The sequence below is a fragment of the Bombina bombina genome, chromosome 5 (assembly GCF_027579735.1).
Source record: "Bombina bombina isolate aBomBom1 chromosome 5, aBomBom1.pri, whole genome shotgun sequence".
Taxonomy (NCBI): domain Eukaryota; kingdom Metazoa; phylum Chordata; class Amphibia; order Anura; family Bombinatoridae; genus Bombina; species Bombina bombina.
Window position 1 is genome coordinate 283,591,017 of NC_069503.1, and position 20,636 is coordinate 283,611,652.

Sequence of the window (20,636 nt, forward strand, 5' to 3'; positions counted from 1 at the left end):
TGTAAGAACTTACCTGATAAATTCATTTCTTTCATATTAGCAAGAGTCCATGAAGCTCACCCTTTTTTGTGGTGGTTATGATTTTTTTGTATAAAGCACAATTATTCCAATTCCTTATTTTTTATGCTTTCGCACTTTTGTCTTATCACCGCACTTCTTGGCTATGCGTTAAACTGATTTGTGGGTGTGGTGAGGGGTGTATTTATAGGCATTTTGAGGTTTGGGAAACTTTGCCCCTCCTGGTAGGAATGTATATCCCATACGTCACTAGCTCATGGACTCTTGCTAATATGAAAGAAATGAATTTATCAGGTAAGTTCTTACATAAATTATGTTTTTAATACTTTTTCTACTTTTTGTCAGGCTCCATTACTGGATTCAATGCAGCCTCTCTGAATAATTTTCCCTTAGGCTTCTTTGACTGGCAGCTCTTTCAGCCAATCAGAGCCTCACCATGCGCCCCATGTAAGTTAATAACAGCACGCTCCTGTGCTTGGAACTCAGGCTAGAAGTTGAACTGCGCAAATGCAACTGCTACGCTATTTGCGCACCATAAACAGTGAGGCTACTTACAGTATGTTAACAGTAAGCAGCCTCACTGTTTATGTTGCGCAAATAGCGTAGCAGTTGCGTTTGCACAGTTCAACTTCCAGCCTGAGTTCCAAGCACTGGACCGTGCTGTTATCAACTTACATGGGCCGCATGGTGAGGCTCTGATTGGCTGAAAGAGTGGCCAGTCAAAGAAGCCTAAGGAAAAATGATTCAGAGAGGCTGCATTGAATCAGGTAACGGAGCCTGACAAAAACGCTCAGTATTAAAAGTAGATTTAACATTGAAACAAAATAAGCATATCAATATGCTAGTTAGGAGAAGAGGTTTTCATACTATGTGAAGTTATGGAAGTGAATTTACCATCACTTTAAGCAGCAACTAGCCTCCTTCACCCCTTTCTATATCATGCAGCAGGAACAGTAAAAAAAAAGTTATTTTAAAATGAATATTGCTTCTGGTCACTTTGAAATGGCTGCCAAGCTGTGCCCACTGATGACATCACGATCTGGGCTATATCTAGGAACTCTGTTGAATAGCACTGACAGTCAGTTGAATCCAACTAGTGAGCCTTTTATTATTGGATACCATATGCTGACCAGATTATGATGCTATTAATGGGCAGAGCTTGGCAGCCATTTCATAATGGCCAGAAACAATATTAATTTTAAAATAACTTTTTTACTGCTCCTGCTGCATAATATAGCAAAGGTGCAGGAGATTATTTGCAGCTTAATCTAAGGTAAGACTTTAAGATGATTAAGATGTAGACTGTGCCTTTAAGAGTCAATTGTCTCACTAATCTATTAACATCAAGAACAGTATGAAAAAGATCAGTCTCTCGTATGACAAAAATTCAGTTCATATTCCATTTCAGTGTAAGATGATACATTTATTACACTCGTATCTGCACCTTCTTTTGTACTTGTAGATCTTTCAAATGGTATCTGCCTTTCACTTTTTTGTTTGGTATCTCTGATCTAACTTCCCCCTTTTATTTGTTGTGGGAACCTGCCGAAAAAACAGAAATGCATAACTTTCTTGTAAAGTTGCCTGCATAGTTTGTTAAGACACTTGTTTGGACAAAATGGTTTTGATAATATATTTGTAGATGCTTTTCCCTGAGGTTTTAGGTCTGGCTCCTAGGTTACTGTTAAACTCTACAGGAGGTATTTCAACCGCATCATCTGCCACCAGGGTTTTTTATATCCTCCTCCTCAGATGCGGTGTATTCATCATAAGAGCTAGAGAAAGCAGAGAATCATCCTCATCTGTAGTCTATTGCTCTGTATCGGATAAATTAACCCTTCGTTGACCTCTAGTTTTCCTGCATCTTCTAGCTAGAACACTACCAACCCATTAACTTCCGCATCATTTCTGTTATCTTTTACCTTTTTCTTGTTTATGTTATTAATTGATGATTTTCTACGTCAAATGAACACGTTACCTATGGAATAATCATTTTGTCCATTAAGTGTTTGGAATGTTTAGTTTGTATAATTGATTGTTTATTCACTTCTACTTCCTCAAATATGATCCTATCCAATCAGCATAACCTTCCACAGCCTTATATTTATTTAATTCTGACTGCAATTCAACTATTTGCTGCCTAACAACAAGTAATTGTGTGTTCTTAGATTTAATCAACAATAACATGAGACATGATATGGAGAGAGAACCTCATTCCACTCTTTGATAAAATCAACATCGGTGGTATCAAATAGGGGGGGGGGATTTGTACACTCTTAGACAAAAAAGGAATCAACTCTAATTGGCTATATTTGTCCAAAAGTCTTAAGTTCTCCATTCTTTGGAAAAAATCACTTAATTGTGTTTTGGGGGAATCCAAGCCATCCTCAAGCCCTAAACCTTGCAAATCCAAATAATCCACTTTAAAGTAAAAAAAAATAAAAATTGTATACTAGTATCAGATGTTTCCGCTGTGTTAGATAATTCAGACATCTTTACACAACTGATAAATAAGCAAAGCCTAGTACTACAGTCTGTATAAGTTTACTAAAAGTAAGAGGTATAAATAATTATACGACTAAAACAACTCACAGTCCCAAAGCAAGCTTGAGATATGGGGTGAACAGAACAATATACTCTCAGTTCATATAGTGATGGGTAGTGACGTATTATAGAATCAAACAAGGTTCATACATCAATAAATTAACAAATAGGCTGACAGCACTGGCAACCAATTTGCCACGTGGTTAATCCTATAGGGGCACCGTGGAATGAATCCACTCTCAGTCCGGTACCTTTCACTTCACTGCTCACAGAGCAGTAATATGTTGCTACCCATCACTATATGAATTGAGTATATCAGTATCATCAGATATAAAAGTTTGTAATTTCATTTGAAAACAGTATAAGAAATGTCAAAATGGTGTAGGAAAGATTTGTAAAATGGAAATAAATTAACTCAAAAACCCCTAGGAGGATTAGTTTTAATCCTGAATGTGCAGGCATTAATTTTTTCATTGATTTAAAGATACATAAACCTACAGAGACACAAGGATAACAAAGAAAACCTCTAATTTATGCATGAAAGGCACTGTATGAAAAATGAAAGTTTAAATTGTAATGTAAAGTCAGCTCAAACTACACTTAAATATATATATAAAAAAAATGTAAACACTTTTTTAACCTGTATTTTTTATGATTGCTTTTGAATTATTTTAGAAAGTGCTATAAAACGTTTGCATTTTTACATGAAATCAGAAACAACTCTTTTAACCATTTATTTAAAAAACAAAACAAATAAAAGCTCATATCTCTGATTCTTCAACATAAAAATAAACATATTTTCTTATTTATAAGAGTTGGCTTTGTGTTTCGGTAGAAAGGTGAAATTCTGAGGAACTGGTCCCAAAAGCATCTCACTGTAACAAATAATGGAAAGGTTTAGAAAAAGAATAAACAGGATCCTATAAAATAAATATACATTCATGTGATTTACATGATACACTCTGTTCCCTAGGGGGGGAAAAATCTTTGCAATTTATAAATCTAGAAATCTAAAGTCACTCTAAATAATACTGTAAAATTATTATTATAGTGAATATATTTTTAAAGAAGCTAAGAAAATTGAGTCTGATGACACTTAAACCAGTTTATAAATTAAAGGGACAGTAAAGTCAAAATTAATATTTCATGGTTTAGAAAGAAGATGCAAAAAAAACAAACAAACAAAAAAAAAAAAAAACACACACATTGCATGGTTATTCTATAATCAAATGTGCTTCGTTCTCTTGGCATCCTTTTTTTGAAGAGTAAATCTAGGTAGATATGCAAGAGTGCATGTGCTTTTGGCAGCAGTGTTTTCAACAATGTATAATATGGCAACAAACATTGTTGCAAACACTGCTGCCACAGAGTGCACATGCACTCTCTTGCATATCTACCTAGATTTACTCTTCAACAAAGGATACCAAGAGAATTAAGCAAATTTTGATAGTATAAAATCATTATAAAGTTTTGAATCATGAAAGTTAAATATTGATTTTTTTTTGTCCCTTTAAAAAAAAAAAAAAAAAAAATCATAACAGAAGAATGTTCATGAATCTTTGTACTATTATGCGATAATAATAAGGAAAATACATTAGCTTCTTGAAATGCTATAGGAATAGTAATCTTACTGCTTTTGGTGCATTATGAACAATAATATCTGCATATACATTTTATGTTGCCACAAAGCAACGTACAAATCCAGACAAACAAAAACATAATTTATGCTTACCTGATAAATTTATTTCTCTTGTAGTGTATCCAGTCCACGGATCATCCATTACTTGTGGGATATTCTCCTTCCCAACAGGAAGTTGCAAGAGGATCACCCACAGCAGAGCTGCTATATAGCTCCTCCCCTCACTGCCATATCCAGTCATTCGACCGAAACAAGACGAGAAAGGAGAAACCATAGGGTGCAGTGGTGACTGTAGTTTAATTAAAATTTAGACCTGCCTTAAAAAGACAGGGCGGGTCGTGGACTGGATACACTACAAGAGAAATAAATTTATCAGGTAAGCATAAATTATGTTTTCTCTTGTTAAGTGTATCCAGTCCACGGATCATCCATTACTTGTGGGATACCAATACCAAAGCTAAAGTACACGGATGATGGGAGGGACAAGGCAGGAACTTAAACGGAAGGAACCACTGCCTTTAGAACCTTTCTCCCAAAAACAGCCTCCGAAGAAGCAAAAGTGTCAAATTTGTAAAATTTTGAAAAGGTGTGAAGCGAAGACCAAGTCGCAGCCTTGCAAATCTGTTCAACAGAGGCCTCATTTTTAAAGGCCCAGGTGGAAGCCACAGCTCTAGTAGAATGAGCTGTAATCCTTTCAGGGGGCTGCTGTCCAGCAGTCTCATAGGCTAAGCGTATTATGCTCCGAAGCCAAAAGGAGAGAGAGGTTGACTAAGCTTTTTGACCTCTCCTCTGTCCAGAGTAAACGACAAACAGGGCAGATGTTTGACGAAAATCTTTAGTAGCCTGTAAGTAAAACTTCAAGGCACGGACTACGTCCATATTATGCAAAAGACGTTCCTTCTTTGACGAAGGATTAGGACACAATGATGGAACAACAATCTCTTGATTGATATTCCTGTTAGAAACCACCTTAGGTAAAAACCCAGGTTTGGTACGCAGAACTACCTTGTCTGAATGAAAAATCAGATAAGGAGAATCACAATGTAAGGCAGATAACTCAGAGACTCTTCGAGCCGCGGAAATTGCCATCAAAAACAGAACTTTCCAAGATAAAAGTTTAATATCAATGGAATGAAGGGGTTCAAACGGAACTCCCTGAAGAACTTTAAGAACCAGGTTTAAGCTCCACGGGGGAGCAACAGTTTTAAACACAGGCTTAATCCTAACCAAAGCCTGACAAAATGCCTGGACGTCTGGAACTTCTGCCAGACGCTTGTGCAAAAGAATAGACAGAGCAGAGATCTGTCCTTTTAAAGAACTAGCTGATAAGCCTTTGTCCAAACCCTCTTGGAGAAAGGACAATATCCTAGGAATCCTAACCTTACTCCATTAGTAACTCTTGGATTCACACCAATAAAGATATTTACGCCATATCTTATGGTAGATTTTCCTGGTGACAGGCTTCCAAGCCTGTATTAAGGTATCAATGACGGACTCGGAGAAGCCACGCCTTGATAGAATTAAGCGTTCAATCTCCATGCAGTCAGTCTCAGAGAAATTAGATTTGGATGATTGAAAGGACCTTGTATTAGAAAGTCCTGCCTCAGAGGCAGAGTCCATGGTGGAAGAGATGACATGTCCACTAGGTCTGCATACCAGGTCCTGCGTGGCCACTTAGGCGCTATCAGAATCACCGATGCTCTCTCCTGTTTGATTTTGGCAATCAGTCGAGGGAGCAGAGGAAACGGTGGAAACACATAGGCCAGGTTGAAGAACCAAGGAGCTGCTAGAGCATCTATCAGAGTTGCTCCCGGGTCCCTGGACCTGGATCCGTAACAAGGAAGCTTGGCGTTCTGGAGAGACGCCATGAGATCCAGTTCTGGTTTGCCCCAACGATGGACCAGTTGAGCAAACACCTCCGGATGGAGTTCCCACTCCCCCGGGTGAAAAGTCTGACGACTTAGAAAATCCGCCTCCCAGTTCTCTACGCCTGGGATGTGGATTGCTGACAAGTGGCAAGAGTGAGACTCTGCCCAGCGAATTATCTTTGAGACTTCTAACATCGCTAGGGAACTCCTGGTTCCCCCTTGATGGTTGATGTAAGCCACAGTCGTGATGTTGTCCGACTGAAATCTGATGAACCTCAGTGTTGCTAACTGAGGCCAAGCTAGAAGAGCATTGAATATTGCTCTTAACTCCAGAATATTTATTGGGAGGAGTTTCTCCTCCTGAGTCCACGATCCCTGAGCCTTCAGGGAGTTCCAGACTGCGCCCCAACCTAGAAGGCTGGCATCTGTTGTTACAACCGTCCAATCTGGCCTGCGAAAGGTCATACCCTTGGACAGATGGACCCGAGAAAGCCACCAGAGAAGAGAATCTCTGGTCTCTTCATCCAGATTTAGTAGAGGGGACAAATCTGAGTAATCCCCATTCCACTGACTTAGCATGCATAATTGCAGCGGTCTGAGATGCAGGCGCGCAAATGGCACTATGTCCATTGCCGCTACCATTAAGCAGATTACTTCCATGCACTGAGCCACTGACGGGAGTGGAATGGAATGAAGGACACGGCAAGCATTTAGAAGTTTTGATAACCTGGACTCCGTCAGGTAAATTTTCATCACTACAGAATCTATAAGAGACCCTAGGAAGGAGACTCTTGTGAGTGGTGATAGAGAACTCTTTTCCACGTTCACTTTCCACCCATGCAACCTCAGAAATGCCAGAACTATCTCTGTATGAGACTTGGCAATTTGAAAGCTTGACGCCTGTATCAGGATGTCTAGATACGGAGCCACCGCTATGCCTCGCGGTCTTAGAACCGCCAGAAGTGAGCCCAGAACCTTTGTAAAAATTCTCGGGGCAGTGGCCAACCCGAAGGGAAGAGCTACAAATTGGTAATGCCTGTCTAGAAAGGCAAACCTTAGGAACCGATGATGATCTTTGGGAATCGGTATGTGAAGGTAGGCATCCTTTAAGTCCACTGTGGTCATGTACTGACCCTCTTGGATCATGGGTAGGATGGTCCGAATAGTTTCCATTTTGAATGATGGAACTCTGAGGAATTTGTTTAAGATCTTTATGTCCAAGATTGCTCGGAAGGTTCCCTCTTTCTTGAGAACCACAAACAGATTTGAATAAAATCCCTGTCCCTGTTCCGTCCGCGGAACTGGATGGATCACTCCCATTACTAGGAGGTCTTGCACACAGCTTAGGAATGCCTCTTTCTTTATCTGGTTTGCTGATAACCTTGAAAGATAAAATCTCCCTTGTGGAGGAGAAGCTTTGAAGTCCAGAAGATATCCCTGAGATATGATCTCCAACGCCCAGGAATCCTGAACATCTCTTGCCCACGCCTGGGCGAAGAGAGAAAGTCTGCCCCCCACTAGATCCGTTTCCGGATAGGGGGCCGTTCCTTTATGCTGTCTTGGGGGCAGCAGCAGGCTTTCTGGCCTGCTTGCCCTTGTTCCAGGACTGGTTAGGTTTCCAAGCCTGTCTGGAATGAGCAACAGTTCCCTCTTGTTTTGAAGCGGAGGAAGTTGATGCGGCTCCTGCATTGAAATTTCGAAAGGCACGAAAATTAGACTGTTTGGCCTTTGATTTGGCCCTGTCCTTAGGAAGGGTATGACCCTTGCCTCCAGTAATGTCAGCAATAATTTCCTTCAAGCCAGGCCCGAATAAGGTCTGCCCCTTGAAAGGAATGTTGAGTAATTTAGACTTTGAAGTCACGTCAGCTGACCAGGATTTAAGCCATAGCGCCCTACGCGCCAGGATGGCGAATCCGGAATTCTTAGCCGTTAGTTTAGTCAAATGAACAATGGCATCAGAAACAAATGAGTTAGCTAGCTTAAGCGTTCTAAGCTTGTCAATAATTTCATTCAATGGAGCTGTCTGGATGGTCTCTTCCAGGGCCTCAAACCAGAATGCCGCCGCAGCAGTGACAGGCGCAATGCATGCAAGGGGCTGTAAAATAAAACCTTGTTGAATAAACATTTTCTTAAGGTAACCCTCCAATTTTTTATCCATTGGATCTGAAAAAGCACAACTGTCCTCAACCGGGATAGTGGTACGCTTTGCTAAAGTAGAAACTGCTCCCTCCACCTTAGGGACCGTCTGCCATAAATCCCGTGTAGTGGCGTCTATTGGAAACATTTTTCTAAATATAGGAGGTGGGGAAAAGGGCACACCGGGTCTATCCCACTCCTTGCTAATAATTTCTGTAAGCCTTTTAGGTATAGGAAAAACGTCTGTACACACAGGCACCGCATAGTATCTATCCAGCCTACACAATTTCTCTGGAATTGCAACTGTGTTACAGTCATTCAGAGCAGCTAATACCTCCCCAAGCAATACACGGAGGTTCTCAAGCTTAAATTTTAAATTAGAAATCTCTGAATCAGGTTTCCCCGAGTCAGAGATGTCACCCACAGACTGAAGCTCTCCATCCTCATGTTCTGCATATTGTGACGCAGTATCAGACATGGCTCCAACAGCATTTGCGCGCTCTGTATCTCTCCTAACCCCAGAGCTATCGCGCTTGCCTCTTAATTCAGGCAATCTAGATAATACCTCTGACAGGGTATTATTCATGATTGCAGCCATGTCCTGCAATGTAATCGCTATGGGCGTCCCTGATGTTATTGGCGCCATATTAGCGTGCGTCCCCTGAGTGGGAGGCGAAGGGTCTGACACGTGGGGAGAGTTAGTCGGCATAACTTCCCCCTCGACAGAACCCTCTGGTGATAATTCTTTTATAGATAAAGACTGATCTTTACTGTTTAAGGTGAAATCAATACATTTAGTACACATTCTCCTATGGGGCTCCACCATGGCTTTCAAACATAATGAACAAGTAGGTTCCTCTGTGTCAGACATGTTTAAACAGACTAGCAATGAGACTAGCAAGCTTGGAAAACACTTTAAAACAAGTTTACAAGCAATATAAAAAACGTTACTGCGCCTTTAAGGAACACAAATTTTCCCAAATTTTGAAATAAGTGAAAAAATGCAGTTACACTAACAAATTTTAGCAGAGCATTGCACCCACTTGCAAATGGATGATTAACCCCTTAATACCAAAAACGGAATAACAAATGACAAAAACGTTTTTTAAACAGTCACAACAACTGCCACAGCTCTACTGTGGCTTTTTACCTCCCTCAATATGACCTCTGAAGCCTTTTGAGCCCTTCAGAGAAGTCCTGGATCATGCAGGAAGAAGCTGGATGTCTGTGTCTGTAATTTTTGCTGTGCAAAACGCCAAAATAGGCCCCTCCCACTCATATTACAACAGTGGGAAGCCTCAGGGAACTGTTTCTAGGCAAAAATCAAGCCAGCCATGTGGAAAAAACTAGGCCCCAATAAGTTTTATCACCAAACATATGTAAAAAACGATTAAACATGCCAGCAAACGTTTTAAAATACACTTTTATAAGAGTATGTATCTCTATTAATAAGCCTGATACCAGTCGCTATCACTGCATTTAAGGCTTTACTTACATTACTTCGGTATCAGCAGCATTTTCTAGCAAATTCCATCCCTAGAAAAATATTTTAACTGCACATACCTTATTGCAGGAAAACCTGCACGCTATTCCCCCTCTGAAGTTACCTCACTCCTCAGAATATGTGAGAACAGCAAAGGATCTTAGTTACTTCTACTAAGATCATAGAAAACGCAGGCAGATTCTTCTTCTAAATACTGCCTGAGATAAACAGTACACTCCGGTACCATTTAAAAATAACAAACTTTTGATTGAAGAAATAAACTAAGTATAAAACACCACAGTCCTCTTACGACCTCCATCTTAGTTGAGAGTTGCAAGAGAATGACTGGATATGGCAGTGAGGGGAGGAGCTATATAGCAGCTCTGCTGTGGGTGATCCTCTTGCAACTTCCTGTTGGGAAGGAGAATATCCCACAAGTAATGGATGATCCGTGGACTGGATACACTTAACAAGAGAAATATGTACTCAGTTAAATCATTAAAACTTCTAACTTTCTCTTTTGCAGACTATTTTCTTTGTGTCTCTGCTTCTCTCTGTAATGTAATGTGTTTACATATTTTCCCTTCTAGACTCCAAACACCACAGAAACAGGGCCTGTACTTCTTACATAAGTTATTTTCATGTCATATTCAAGTGCTGCCTAACAAACATTAAAGGGATAGTAAAGCCAAAATTAAAATGTTCATGAAGCATTTAAATTTTAAATAAAAGCAATTTTTTTAATATACTTACATTAGCAAAAGTGCTTATAGTAACAAGTATTACTGTTTTCAGCTGCACACACACATATGCTGTGTCGTGCACCAGCATTCAAACACTACAGAGTCCCCAGTGGCTTGTATGACAGAAATGTAGTCTTCACTAACTAAACACACACCTCCACCAGCTCTCTGGGCAGACAGGGTTTATATCCTGATTCTCTATTCACACATACCATATTTGCAGATGCTGCTGAGAAAGTAATAACTTTTACTAGAAGTATATTTGCTAACGGCAGTATATAGCAAAAATGTTCTTGTTTAAAATTGAAATGTACCCATGCACATTTTAACGTCTTCCTCTACTAATGCTACATTATTTAAATGAAAACAAATATAGAGTAAAGGCATATTGACATGTGAATATCTACCTTATCTTAATCCAGTCTGCGACATACTGACTGGCCATTAATGTTTCCATGTAGTCTCTACCCATGTAGTAAGGCGGTCGCTCATTTATTTTCTGAGGTACATGTTCCAATAAGCCAACAGGAATATACCTGTACAAGTATAGAGGGGGGAAGTCATTAAACTTTAAAGAAAACAATTATATGACACAGCTAAAGCTTTCTGCATTTATTAACAACTATTTAATAATAAAAAATATACATATTTTTGTATTTGTTTGAACAAAGTTCACTATAGAATAATAGTTTTATTTTACTGTCTATATCACGTCTCTACCACCAAATCACTCACAGGGACAAAGATGGGGAGAAAAGGGCCAAATTAGCCCTCCCCCCCCTCTGGGTACTGTGAGTGCTTTTGCAGACTATTGTCCTTGTTTGGCAACCATCTGCATATTACAGGGACAAGAGACCCATCTCTTGAAAGAAGATAGTCTGCTCTTTCAAATGAGGAGTTGCAGACCCCTATAAGATGCAGAAGATCACTCTTAGTGGCAATAACCTGCAGCTGCACTTAAAAGGGCTAAAACACTCCCCTGACAGAATCATAGGCAGATGGAACTTCATCCAGAGGGTGGGGTGTACCCTAACCTGTCCCGTACAATACATAGATAAATAGAGACCTCTTATTTGAAAGCAGCAATAACACTCTAGTAAAAATATAGTTATAATATAACTAATAATATAATGATAACCTAGCAGCAAATTATTATCCTCATATTGTTATGATGTTGATGTGAGAGATCCATGTTTGTCTGAACTAATAAAAAAAAAAAAAGTAAATAAAAAAGGTGATATTTTGTGAAATTCTATATAGGATGACCTTTGGGACAAATATTTGATATATTTTCAATATCTGTAAGTAGGGCAGGGGTGGAAGCATACAGTGACAACATGTATGGCAAATCAGAATTTTGTGTAAGTTTAAAATGTATTGAATATTTGTATTGTTAGATATTTTAGACCTACTCATTTTTCGTTGTACATTGTAAGATGCCATAAATAACACATTTCATCTTCTGATTTTCTATTATCAATTGTTATTGAAAAATATAGATAGAAAATCCTACATCTTGGAGTTCTGGGAAGGTGAACTGATGCTAAAATGTGGGACAATAAATTCTTGGTTTGAAATATGTAGAAAATAATGACTCATGCGGCTATTTACTATGTGTTTCACAAAAAAATGGCAAAAAGATGTCTGTTTTCAAGTTATTTTCTAAAAATGCTAGGCCTGTTGGAGGGGAAAAAAATATTTTATATATATATATATATATATATATATATATATATATATATATATATACACACACACACAATTTGTGTGTGTTCCATGCAGAAAAGAAGTTGAAATCTATTTGTAAAAACAGCTCCAGCACAGTGGTGATAAAATATCTAAACAGTGAAGGGGTTAAAAACTAATAGTAATCGAAGTATGTCATATTTCCTACCATTGCATTTACTTGAAACACAAATTGAATGTGTATGTTGCTTTAAATAATTCTGAATTCTCACTATTCTGTGATCACTTCAGATCCACTAGCATGGAAGAGTACTACACCTGCACAGGAAGGAAAGCCACTCCAGCATAAACCGCCTGGTTCGCTCTACTCCTTGAGCATCTGATCCCCAGTGCTCCAGACCGTAATATGTAAAGTCTTTGAGAATGTCAAATCTTTCAGCAGATGAAATATCCCAATGCCGCTGCTCTTTAATCTCAGTAAAAAGCCATGGTTTGACCAAAGCCCCTCTGAAATGAGACAAGTGTTTAGAAGCATTTTGAGTTCCTATAATGCTGGAACAGTTCACAATGGTCTTCTGCCTTCCACATCCCTTAGGGACACAGTTAAAGGAACATAATAGTTGAAAAATGACATGCTCAAACTAGTTAGTTTAAATCATTTTAAGAATATCCACCCTGCACTACTTTGTGTTAAACCCCTGCAAATGGGTTAAACACATAGTAGAAGTACAGCTCTGGACCTGCAGAGCACTGCTGGCCACAAGCAGAAAATCAGCAGCACCAGTCTCACAACTCAGATGTGCAACTAACACTGCTGATAAGATCAGAGGTAGTTTCTGCTATGTGTTTAACCCTTTGCAGGGGTTACACACACAGTAGTGTAGGGTCGATAGTCTTAAAATTAAATGCGCTAAATAGATTATATAATTGTTCAACTATTATGGCCCTTTAATAATTAACGGCTCTATTTTGCTAGCACAGTATATTTTGGATGAATTCCCTTCTGCCTTATGTGTTAAAAGGCACAGTTGGTTTAAATAAAAAAAGCTTTAGAAGCTCTGCTCTATCTGAATCATTATAGTTTTTACCAGAAACCCCTTTTTACATTGATAATTTTTTTTGTGGCCCCTATTATGATAATATAGTCCAAAACAAACCCCTTGTCAGACAGGTAAACAACGCATCAATTTACCCCACAAGTGAGGAAATGGTTAGTGAAAATAAGTAGTTAATGAAAATAATGTACATTTTAGATTGCAACTGACAAACGGTTTTTGTGAAATTACTTTATTAAACTATAATTTACCATTTAAAAAGTTTTACAGAGATATTGCCTTACAAAGATGAAAAAAATAACAAAATAAAAAGTGCAATTAAAATGTGACTGCATTTATAAGGGAGAAAATATTCTTAAAAAACAAACAAAAAACAGCTGTGATTTATGGTGACCACCGAAAAATGTTAAAGGGACAGTCAACACCAGAATTATTGTTGTTTAAAATGATAGATAATCTCTTTATTACCCAGTTTTGCATAACCAACATTGTTATAATAATACATGTTTTACCTATTTAACCCCTTAAGGACCAGCAACGTATCCTGTACGTCACTGCAGTCCTGGTCTTCTCTCTGCCGTGATTGTGCTATTTCTGCATGCCCCACGAGTGGGGCACTGCAGAAATAGATTTGCAGAGATACTCTGCATTGGACAGCGGTGGTGCTGTTCGTTGGTGGGTGGGAGGTTAAGGAGGGAGATGGCCCATCGCTGTAGGGGGTGGGACCGCTACGCCGCGCTACAGGCGTTCAAGGAAAAAAAAAAGTGCTGGTGCTGAGTCACAGTGAGGGGGGAGGAGGGAGGAGAGGCAATAAAGGGTATCCTCTGTGGGATCCGATGGGAGGAAGTGATCTGGGAGGGGGTAGGTTATTAAGGGTGGGTAGCTACACTACAGAAAAAAATGGGTACAGTACTTAAATTTTTTTAAAACATTTTTTTGCCTTATTTGCGGCATACTGGGTACTGACAGCTGCCAGTAAACACGATGGCGGCAAATAGGTAGAGGGGGGATGGATCAGGGAGATTAGGGAGGTAAGGGGGGATACTACCCTGCAGAAAATATATAAGAGTTAAAAAAGAAAATAAAAAAAACAAAAAAACCCAACTATTTTTATACTTGCAGACTTTCTGCCAGTACTTAAGATGGGGGTGACCTTTGGGGGTGACATTTGGGGGTGGGGGAGGGGATGTGTCAGGTGGGAGGCTGATCTCTACACTAAAGCTAAAATTAACCCTACAAGCTACCTAATTAACCCCTTTACTGCTGGGCATAATAGAAGTGTAGTGCGCAGCGGCATTTAGCAGTCTTCTAATTACCAAAAAGCAATGCCAAAGCCATATATGTCTGCTATTTCTGAACAAAGGGGTCCCAGAAAAGCATTTACAACCATTTGTGCCATGATTGCACAAGTTGTTTTTCATAATTTTAGGTTTCTCACTGAAATTATTTACAAAGTTAGCGATTTTTTTTTTTTATTTGAACGCATTTAGCCGTGAAATAGTTGAGTGAAATAAATCAAAATGGGCATAGATAAATACTTTGGGTTGTCTTTTCAAAAAATATATATAGTTTTGATAGGTAAAAATAAAAAAAGGCTCTATTTCTGTTTAAATGTAGTGATGGCAAAAATGCTCTGGTCTTTTGGGGACGTTTTTGCCTGAAATGCCCGGTCCTTAAGGGGTTAATTACCTTGTATCTAAGCCTCTGCAAACTGCCCCCTTACTTCAGTTCTTTTGACAGACTTGCATTTTAGCCAATCAGTGCTCACTCCTAGGTAACTAAAAGGGACAGTCTAGTATAAATTAAACTTTCATTATTCAGATAGGACTTAATTTTAATCAACTTTCCAATTTACTTTTATCATCAAATTTGCTTTTTTCTCTTGGTATTCTTAGTTTAAACTAAACATAGGTAGGCTCATATGCTAATTTCTAAGCCATTGAGGGCTGCCTCTTATCACATGCTTTTTAAATCTCTTTTCAACACAAAGAGACAGAAAGTACACGTGGGCCATATAGATAACACTGTGTTCAGGCACAGGGGGTAATTTAAGATTTAGCACAAAAAAATGCTAAATTTAAGACAATAGATAATAAACAGTCACAGTCATGTGATCAGGGGGCTGGAAGAAGGTTTCTAGATACAAGGTAATTACAGAGGTAAAAAGTGTATTAATATAACTGTGTTGGTTATGCAAAACTGGGGAATGGGTAATAAATGGATTATCTATCTTTTAAAACAATAACGATTCTATGGTAGACTGTCCCTTTAAGGGGCTTGAGCTCAATTTCATCTATATGAAACACATGAACTAACGCTCCTAGTGGTGAAAAACTGTCAAAATGCATTTAGATTAGAGGCAGCCTTCAAGGTCTAAGAAATTACCATATGAAACTCCTAGATTTAGCTTTCAACTAAGAATACCAAGAGAACAAAGCAAAATTGGTTATAAAAGTAAATTGGAAAGGTGTTTAAAATTAAATGCCCTATCTGAAACGTGAAAGTTTTTTGGACTTGACTTTCCCTTTAAGCGGCTCCCTTGGAGAAAATGCAATTTTATACCACCCCCACTCCAAAGATGGATTTCTTTCAAGTGGTGAAGTATTCACCGTTTATCCAATAATTGTATGTACCGTACGGAAATTTATTGTATGACCGTTGAATCTGTGAAGCGGTGAATCAGTTATTGGATAAGCGGTCAATAAGTCACACCTTGAAAAAATCCATCTTCAGAGTGGGCCGGCAGCGGTGGGGGATGCAGTATCAGAAACTATATCTATTTCAGGCAGATATTTTATAAAAGCTAAAGATACATTTCAAAAAATTTTAATACAAGGATTTAAAATTTTAATTTGAGTTTGCCTTACTTTACAATCACTTTAAAGTGATGGTAAATTCTAGCTTTTGTAAAACGCTAGGATTTACCATTGGAACAAATAAAGGGGGCTTATATAAAATCTCCTTTATTTGTTCCAAGCGATCGCCGAACTGAGCTGTTAAGGCAGTCTACCGACAGAACGATATTTTCGCTATTTGGCTGAGAGGTGAAGTTTCCACTTCTTAGCAAATAGCCGTCTGGGAAATCTGGCTTGGCGGCGCAATATTGCGTTTGCTTTCAAATAGAGCAGGAAAACAGAATTTATGCTTACCTGATAAATTACTTTCTCTTGCGGTGTATCCAGTCCACGGATTCATCCTTACTTGTGGGATATTCTCATTCCCTTCAGGAAGTGGCAAAGAGAGCACACAGCAGAGCTGTCCATATAGCTCCCCCCCCCCAGTCATTCGACCGAAGGTTAGGAGAAAAGGAGAAACCATAGGGTGCAGTGGTAACTGTAGTTAAACATTTTTTTTTTTATTAACCTGACTTAATTGCCAGAGCGGGCCGTGGACTGGATACACCGCAAGAGAAAGTAATTTATCAGGTAAGCATAAATTCTGTTTTCTCTTGCAAGGTGTATCCAGTCCACGGATTCATCCTTACTTGTGGGATACCAATACCAAAGCTTTAGGACATGGATGCACCACTGCTTGCAAAACCTTTCTCCCAAAAATAGCCTACGAAGAAGCAAAAGTATCGAATTTGTAAAATTTGGCAAAAGTATGCAGTGAAGACCAAGTCGCTGCCTTACAAATCTGTTCAACAGAAGCCTCATTCTTGAAAGTCCATGTAGAAGCCACAGCTCTGGTGGAATGAGCTGTAATTCGTTCAGGAGGCTGCTGTCCAGCAGTCTCATAAGCCAATCGGATGATGCTTTTCAGCCAGAAGGAAAGAGAGGTAGCAGTCGCTTTCTGACCTCTCCTCTTACCAGAATAAACAACAAACAAGGATGATGTTTGTCTGAAATCCTTGGTTGCTTGCAAATAGAATTTCAAAGCACGAACCACATCAAGATTGTGTAATAGCCATTCCTTCTTTGAAGCTGGATTAGGACACAGAGAAGGAACAATGATTTCCTGGTTAATATTCTTATTAGAAACAACTTTAGGAAGAAAACCAGGTTTGGTACGCAAAACTACCTTATCTGCATGGAACACCAGATAGGGTGAATTACACTGCAAAGCAGACAATTCTGAAACTCTTCGAGCAGAAGATATAGCTACCAAAAACAAAACTTTCCAAGATAACAACTTAATATCTATGGAATGTAAAGGTTCAAACGGAACCCCTTGAAGAACTGAAAGAACTAAATTTAGACTCCATGGCGGAGCCACAGGTTTATAGACAGGGTTGATTCTGACTAAAGCCTGAGCAAACGCTTGAACGTCTGGTACCTCTGCCAGGCGCTTGTGTAAAAGGATAGACAGAGCAGATATCTGTCCCTTTAAGGAACTAGCTGACAAGCCTTTCTCCAATCCTTCTTGGAGAAAAGACAATATCCTTGGAATTCACACCAACAAAGATATTTCCGCCATATCTTATGGTAAATTTTCCTGGTGACAGGCTTTCTAGCCTGGATCAAAGTATCTATAACTGATTGAGAGAAACCACGCTTAGATAGAATTAAGTGTTCAATCTCCAAGCAGTCAGCTGCAGAGAAACTAGATTTGGATGCTTGAATGGACCCTGGATTAGAAGATCCTGCCTCGTTGGCAGTGTCCAAGGTGGGACAGATGACATGTCCACTAGGTCTGCATACCAAGTCCTGTGTGGCCACGCAGGCGCTATCAGAATTACCGAAGCCTTCTCCTGTTTGATTCTGGCTACCAGACGAGGGAGAAGGGGAAACGGTGGAAAGACATAAGCCAGATTGAAGGACCAAGGCGCTACTAGAGCATCTATCAATGCCGCCTTGGGGTCCCTGGATCTGGATCCTTAGAGAGGAAGTTTGGAGTTCTGACGGGACGCCATCAGATCCAATTCTGGAATGCCCCATAGCTGGGTCAGCTGAGCAAAAACCTCCGGGTGGAGTTCCCACTCCCCCGGGTGAAAAGTCTGACTACTTAGAAAATCCGCCTCCCAGTTGTCTACAACTGGGATGTGAATTGCGGATAGATGGCAGGAGTGATCCTCCGCCCACCTGATTATTTTGGTTACTTCCTTCATCGCTTTGTTCCCCCCTGATGATTGATGTACACCACAGTCGTGATGTTGTCCGACTGAAATCTGATGAATTTGGCTGCCGCTAGTTGAGGCCATGCCTGAAGCGTGTTGAATATCGCTCTCAGTTCCAAAATGTTTATCGGGAGAAGAGACTCTTCCCAAGACCATAGACCCTGAGCTTTCAGAGAGTCCCAAACCGCGCCCCAGCCTAACAGACTGGCGTCGGTCGTGACAATGATCGTGACAATGATCCACTCCCTGATCCCGAGACAACCACCAGAGAAGAGAATCTCTGGTCTTCTGGTCCAGTTGTATCTGAGGAGACAAATCTGCATAATCTCCATTCCACTGTTTGAGCATGCACAGTTGCAGTGGTCTGAGATGTATTCAAGCAAAAGGGACTACGTCCATTGCCGCTACCATTAATCCGATTACCTCCATGCACTGAGCTACAGACGGATCAGGAATGGAATGAAGAACTCGGCAAGAAGTTAAAAGCTTTAACTTTCTGACCTCCGTCAGAAATATTTTCATTTCTACTGAGTCTATTAATGTTCCCAGGAAGGGAACCCTTGTGAGCGGGGACAGAGAACTTTTTTCGATGTTCACCTTCCACCCGTGAGACCTTAGAAAGGCCAGAACAATCTCTGTATGAGCCTTGGCTCTGGGAAAAGACGACGCCTGTATTAAGATGTCGTCCAAATAAGGTGCTACTGCAATGCCCCGCGGTCTTAATACCGCCAGAAGGGACCCTAGCACTTTTGTGAAAATTCTGGGAGCGGTGGCCAACTCGAAGGGAAGGGCCACAAACTGGTAATGCTTGTCCAGAAAGGCGAACCTTAGGAACTGATGATGATCTTTGTGGATAGGAATATGTAGGTACACATCCTTTAGATCCACGGTAGTCATATATTGACATTCCTGGATCATAGGTAAGATTGTCCGGATGGTCTCCATCTTGAATGATGGAACTCTGAGGAATTGGTTTAGAATTTTTAGATCCAGGATTGGCCTGAAAGTTCCTTCCATTTTGGGAACCACAAACAGGTTTGAGTAAAAACCCAGTCCTTGTTCTGCAATTGGAACTAGATATATCACTCCCATCTTGAGTAGATCTTCTACACAGCATAAGAACGCCTCTTTCTTTGTCTGGTCTGTAGACAGACGAGAACTGTGGAACCTTCCCCTTGGAGGGGAGTCCTTGAATTCTAGAAGATATCCCTGAGTAACGATCTCTAATGCCCAGGGATCTGGAACATCTCTTGCCCAAGCCTGAGCGAAAAGAGAGAGTCTGCCCCTACCAGATCCGGTCCCGGATCGGGGGCTACCCCTTCATGCTGTCTTAGTAGCAGCTGCAGGCTTCTTGACCTGTTTACCCTTGTTCCAGCCCTGCAAAGGCTTCCAGGTTGCCTTGGGCTGTGAAGCGTTACCCTCTTGCTTTGCGGTTGCAGAGGTTGAAGCAGGACCGCTCCTGAAGTTGCAAAAGGAACGAAAATTAGCCTTGTTTTTAGCCTTAAAAGGCCTATCTTGCGGGAGAGCATGGCCCTTACCCCCGGTGATATCCGAAATAATCTCTTTCAACTCGGGCACGAAAAGGGTCTTTCCTTTGAAAGGGATATTCAGTAATTTTGTTTTGGACGACACGTCAGCCGACCATGACTTGAGCCAAAGCGCTCTGCGCGCCATAATGGCGAAACCAGAATTTTTCGCCGCTAACTTAGCTAATTGCAAAGCGGCATCTGTGATAAAAGAATTAGCCAGCTTTAAAGCATTAATTCTATCCATGACTTCGTCATATGAAGTCTCCCTCTGGAGGGACTCCTCCAGTGCCTCAAACCAAAAAGCCGCTGCAGTAGTTACAGGAATAATGCAGGTAATAGGTTGGAGAAGGAAACCTTGTTGAACAAATATTTTCTTTAGTAAACCTAACTTTTTATCCATAGGATCTTTAAAAGCACAACTGTCTTCAATTGGAATTGTTGTGCGCTTAGCTAGTGTCGAAACTGCCCCCTCTACCTTAGGGACCGTCTGCCACGCGTCCCGCCTGGGATCAGTTATGGGGAACCTTTTCTTAAAGATAGAGGGGGGGAACAAAAGGTACACCTGGTCTCTCCCACTCCCTAGCAACAATATCCGCCACCCTCTTAGGGATCGGAAACGCATCAGTGTATACAGGGACTTCTAGATATTTGTCCATTTTACACAATTTCTCTGGGACCACCATAGGGTCACAATCATCCAGAGTTGATAAAACCTCCCTAAGCAATACGCGGAGGTGTTCCAATTTAAACGCTAGTGAATCTGATTCTGCCCGCTGAGAAACCTTTCCTGAGTTAGAAATTTCTCCTTCAGACATCACATCCCTCGCCCCTACTTCAGAGTGTTGTGAGGGTACATCAGATAAACCTCCCAAAGCTTCT

The 20,636-nt window shown here is 40.2% G+C and overlaps 1 protein-coding gene across 3 annotated transcripts in view; it reads right to left on the bottom strand.

Annotated features, from left to right (window-relative positions):
- Nucleotides 1-3,282: 3,282 nt before the first annotated feature.
- DUS3L (dihydrouridine synthase 3 like) overlaps nucleotides 3,283-20,636 on the bottom strand; it is a 48,836-nt gene continuing 31,482 nt past the window's right edge. For all 3 annotated transcript variants that reach the window (XM_053714022.1, XM_053714023.1, XM_053714021.1), the window contains 3 exons: nucleotides 12,436-12,624; nucleotides 10,839-10,967; nucleotides 3,283-3,437 (listed from right to left, as the gene is read on the bottom strand). In XM_053714022.1, coding sequence (XP_053569997.1) covers nucleotides 3,365-3,437; nucleotides 10,839-10,967; nucleotides 12,436-12,624 — 391 coding nt within the window. In that variant the 3' untranslated portion in view covers nucleotides 3,283-3,364. The remainder of the gene's footprint in view (nucleotides 3,438-10,838; nucleotides 10,968-12,435; nucleotides 12,625-20,636) is intronic.